We start from the raw sequence: 5,296 nt of genomic DNA, 5'->3' as shown, positions 1-5,296 counted from the left end.
AAAAATAATATACTTTGCTATATTACAACGTGAATATTTTAAATAAATTATGAGTAAAAATCTGATAAAATAAATTATAAGTAATATGCATAATAATATTTTTTCTGATTTTTAAAAAGATATTAAAAAATAATAAAATAAAAATTTATTTTTAATTTTCGTTTAATAAAAATAACTTTTTATAATTAAAAAAATATACGCGATAATTTAAAATCACTATTTCAATTAATTTATTTCGCAATACTTTAGTAATATAAATATAATTATATTATTTAAAATATAGTATTTTATATATGATTACAATTTATTCAAAATATTTATTCCTCAAAAGTTAATGTAACAATTGATAAAATAGTATGTAATTTCAAATAATGCACAAATTACGTAGTAAGTGCTGCCCCCAAGCGATAAAATATTTAAATATAAACTATAACTGTCGTTCTCTGCTTTTCAAATGCCAGTGAGAGCATATCGATTCTAGTTCAAGAAAGTTAACCAACGACTTCGCACGAACAGTTGTGAGTTACGTCTTCTTCGTTTAAAATAATCTGTTACAAATAATAGATAACATGGAATCTGCTATTGTTCATCTTGAACAAAGCGTAAGTATTTTTACTAGTTTTTATTCATTTTTGGATTGTTCATTTTGAATGTTATTTATGTTTTTCAGTAACTATTGAATTTGTATTGAATTCAAACGAAATGTCAAATGCTAAATGCTATTTTATTATATGATTATTTATTATATTATTATATTATAATAATAAATTAATATTTTATAAATTATTGAATGTTATAGGTGCAAAAAGCTGATGGAAAACTAGACATGATTGCATGGCAAATTGATGCTTTTGAAAAAGAATTTGAAGATCCTGGTAGCGAGGTATGTTTTGTTTAAGAAAATATGAATTATATATTTTTTGTTAATTCATTAAGTAAAATTCATAGTTAGTGCAAAAAATTATATTTTTCTTTAAATGTTAATCGTTAAATTAATAGAAAAAATTTAGTTAGAAAAAATTATAATTCAACTTATTTGCTTAAAGGGTATCAAATTTAAAATTTAAATTGCTATTTTTATTTTTATTCTTTTTTATGCTTTTAACAGATTTCTGTGCTTCGTCTATTACGGTCTGTTCATCAAGTCACAAAAGATTATCAGAACCTTCGGCAAGAAATATTGGAGGTTCAACAATTACAAAAACAACTTTCAGATTCCCTTAAAGCACAATTATCTCAAGTGCATGGACATTTTAACTTATTACGCAATAAAATAGTAGGACAAAATAAAAATCTGCAATTAAAATAAGATTAAAATTTTTTATTTATATTTAAATGTATTTTTTAAATTATACTTAATTTATAATTTTTTATTATAAAATTATTATTAATCAAAAATATAAAATTATTTTAAATCAAAAGTTATTAGAATAACATCAAAAGAATGTTATGTTAAAATGTTGCATATTATATTATCTAAAAAATTCAATATCTGATATATTATTATAAATATGTTGATAATTATCAATATTATCATATAATTATTAGAAATACTTATAATAAATATAATCATTTTATTTGCTTCATAATATAATTATAAAAAAATATTTGTTTAACAAACATATATAAATTTAATAATACTAAAAAAATATAGTTGCAATTTTTATATATAAAATTTTTTGTAATATAAAAACATCCAATATTAGTATATCTTCCAAATACTATTTGTGTCTGATCATAAATATTTATAAAAGACTATTTTATGTAAAATATATTAAAATCTTTTTTATATTTTAATATATTTGTGTATATATCTAATATAATTAATTAGAAAATACCATAATTATGATTGATTTATTATTAGTATAATAATTTATTATTCAATTTTATTGTTTAATTTATAAATAGTATGGGATCAATAGATATTGCAGACAAATAATTTATTTAACTTTCTCTGTAAGTGTATTATTGGGGGCCAATCTATGTGCTTGTATATTCATGAAAAATAAGTAAGATTTGAAAATATCACTTTCATTTTTATATAAGATGTGTTAATTATATGATTAGACACACTTATATTAAATTTGATTTAAATATATAGAATTATAGAAATTTAAAGTTTAAATAATTAAATAATATAAATAATAAATTTAAATAATTATTATAATATTTGAAAAATCAAAATTAAAAAATGTTCTTAATTTTTTATCCATGTAGAATTTACAATTACAGTGCCAAATTTTATTTATATTTATTAAGATATAGAAGAATAATATACATATTTATAATATATATTGAATGAGCATATTTAAAAACAAAGTTACATTTAATTAAATTTTTATTATTATCTTTTAAAAGACAATGTACAGTTCTTATTAAAATTTATATAATTGATAAAGAATTTTAATTTTTTTTATATGTTATTATGATCAAATTCTATAATTGATTATCAATCAATCAAAATGATCATGATAATATGTTCTTATATAAAAACAGAAGATATAAGTAAATTTCTAAATTTCTAATATTTAATTGTAACAAAGTTATACTTAATAATATGTAACTATATTCACTATAATTATTCTATAGTTAACTATTTCTTCTGTAACAATAATCTTGACTATTCCTACATTCACAATATATATAATTGAAAACTATTTCTTATAACAACTATAACAACAAAAATTTTCTGCTGAAATTAACATTTTAAAGAATAACTTATATATAATATTGTTATGGTTTATAAATTTTTTTTTTAATATATAAATTTTATTGTATGTATATAATAAGTATAGAGTAGGAAAAATTGCGAGCATATTTTATGACACAAAAGGATAAAGATAGGAAGCCAATTGTTGCATATATTAGGGTATGAAAAATTAAAATTGCCTTAAGACACAGATGTGCATTCAGTGAGCTATGTTGGAGTTAAAGAGAAAAGTCTGTTATTTAGTAATATATAAATAGCATACTTTCATACATCTTGATTGGTCAATTGCGTGCATTTCAAGAAAATGTTTTAATCTTTTTCATAATTTCAAATTTGTACAATTTGATTACAGATTTATGTTTACAGATTAGATTTGTGTAGTGATTACATTTTTAAGTTAACATTATATTCAATAATATATTTCAAATATTTATTTTGTATCTGTCTTTTTTTTTTATTTCTCTTCTATTCCATGTTTCACAAAACAGATTAAAAAAAAAAAAAAAAAAAACAGGAAGATCTGTAAGTATTTGCATTTTCTTGAATGGAGTAACTGAGTTTCATGACCATAAAATTATTAATTGTTCACATAATAAAATAGTTCTCTTCAAACTTAATGCAAGTCGATTATCTATTTAAACGTAATTTACGAGAAACTCCTCTAAGTCAATACTAATAGTTCAGAAAGAAAAAAAGAATATTTGTGATACTCAGTGACTCGCACGTTTATCAGAGTTTATTTATATTTCAGTTAATCAATCGTGTATCCGGTTTCAATTAAAGGCACAGAGTATTAACTGAAAATATAAATTAACTTCTAGATTGACCTCTAGCCTTTATCTAAGCAATTAGATCTGTCAATATCGAAACTATATCGATACATACAATATATGTATATGTAGTAATATCAATCATAGTCACATGTTTGTTTTTTATTTTATTTTATTGTTATATAGCATGTTACAATATAAAAATAAATTTAATTATATACACAATGTTGTCACTATATCAATCTATGAATTTTTTTATATAATTGAAACATTATCAAAATGTCAATGATGACGAATTTTTATTTTATCATAGATGCGTAATTGTATTTCGAATTAATCATTTCATTTATAAAAAAAAAACATTTTTTATTCATAATTTATATAAGATAAATACATATTTTGATATTTTTTATTTTAGAATAAAATATTAATTCAATAGATCTCTAATTGGGATAAAATATTTTTTTATAAAAAATTTTATTTTTTTATTATAATTATGAGTTTAATAATGAAATTTTACTTTTTAAAATATATACATGTGACTTTGATTTTAAGATAAGTAGTCTAATTGTCGTTAAAACTCGTTTTTTAGAATAATAGAAGGTAAGTGAAGAGAAAAATGGTCTGGAACACATTTGAAACGTGCCAAAGTACTTTGGTCAATTAGAATTAAATATTATATACATATGTATATCGTTTTATTTCGATGTAATTGAACGCAGATTTCAAAACATCTGCTTTTCTATATAGAGTACATATCATATTTTCACGATTTTCAAAAATCTACTTCATCTTTTTACTCGTGATATTTCTAATAGAAAAGAAATCATCGATCTTTTGTTTAAACTTGACTCCATCTTAATCGTAATACAAGAGAAAAAAAACAAAAAATATTGTAATTATATAAGGAAAAATTAATTAAAAACGTAGCAATTTTCTATTATTTATTTATCTTTTTAAGTAAAAGCTTTCATTTTTTTTTTTTATTATTTAATATTGTCCGTTTGTGGCTATTGAAGGAAAATTTATTTTTATTATTAAATGTATTTTTATTTTTCTTTAAAATATATAATATAATTGATTATTGTTTTATATGTTCTTCACAAAAGTATCAAAAATAGTGTGTTTCATGAAAAATTGTAATTTATCATTTCTAAAGAAAAAATAATTAAATGATAACAATGATGAACTGCGTTTTTAATTAAAGACCTCGCATATATGTTTATATAAATGTTACAGATGAAATTTTGATGCATGTTGCACGCTTAGACATAATATGAACATAATGTATCGACCATTTATATAGAACTTCTTTATTATTTATTCATGAAATACGCGTTCAAATGATTCGTAAAATTGTACAACTTGATTCCAGTCTATATTTTTATTTATTTACGATTATAATTAAATTATACTTATATTAATGAAAATTGTAACACAATTTTTTGAATTATTTTTGAAAAACCATTTCATATTAAATTTTTCATTCTATTTTATTGCAATAAGGTAATTTTAATAAGTAATATATTGTAAAAATCGTAGGAATATTTATTTCAATTTTTCAGACTGGAATTATATAGTATAAGATTCGAATCAAGCGTTGAAATTTATTAATGATTTATTGTATTATACACGATTGCTCAAACATTTCGATGTATTATACAAAATTATACAACTCAAATTGTATCTTTTTAGATATTTATCATGCTATTATTATGTAATAAATTGTTAACTCTGTAGCAAATCACTAACGAGAGATTTTTTTTTTATAACCCTGTTTATAATTTTGTTCTTTTCATATTTTCAAATTAGATTA

The 5,296-nt window shown here is 19.9% G+C and overlaps 1 protein-coding gene across 1 annotated transcript; it reads left to right on the top strand.

Annotated features, from left to right (window-relative positions):
• Positions 1–441: 441 nt before the first annotated feature.
• LOC102675215 lies at positions 442–3,501 on the top strand. Its single transcript, XM_006610497.2, has 3 exons — positions 442–602; positions 800–883; positions 1,109–3,501. The coding sequence occupies exons 1-3, from the start codon at positions 570–572 to the stop codon at positions 1,307–1,309; spliced, it is 318 nt and encodes a 105-aa protein (XP_006610560.1). The 5' UTR covers positions 442–569; the 3' UTR covers positions 1,310–3,501.
• The last annotated feature ends 1,795 nt before the right edge of the window (positions 3,502–5,296 follow it).

This window comes from Apis dorsata, unplaced genomic scaffold (genome assembly GCF_000469605.1).
Source record: "Apis dorsata unplaced genomic scaffold, Apis dorsata 1.3 scaffold_74, whole genome shotgun sequence".
In the NCBI taxonomy this organism is placed as follows: Eukaryota; Metazoa; Arthropoda; class Insecta; order Hymenoptera; family Apidae; genus Apis; species Apis dorsata.
Note: the sequence above shows the minus strand (reverse complement) of the source record. Positions and strands in the feature narration are given on the sequence as shown.

Bases quoted from the DNA above. Each gene is read 5' to 3' on its own strand.
- LOC102675215 (XM_006610497.2), top strand. From the start codon at position 570: ATGGAATCTGCTATTGTTCATCTTGAACAAAGC. The intron at 603-799 runs GTAAGTATTTTT...TGAATGTTATAG, and splicing joins TTGTTCATCTTGAACAAAGC to GTGCAAAAAGCTGATGGAAA. The intron at 884-1,108 runs GTATGTTTTGTT...TGCTTTTAACAG, and splicing joins TTGAAGATCCTGGTAGCGAG to ATTTCTGTGCTTCGTCTATT.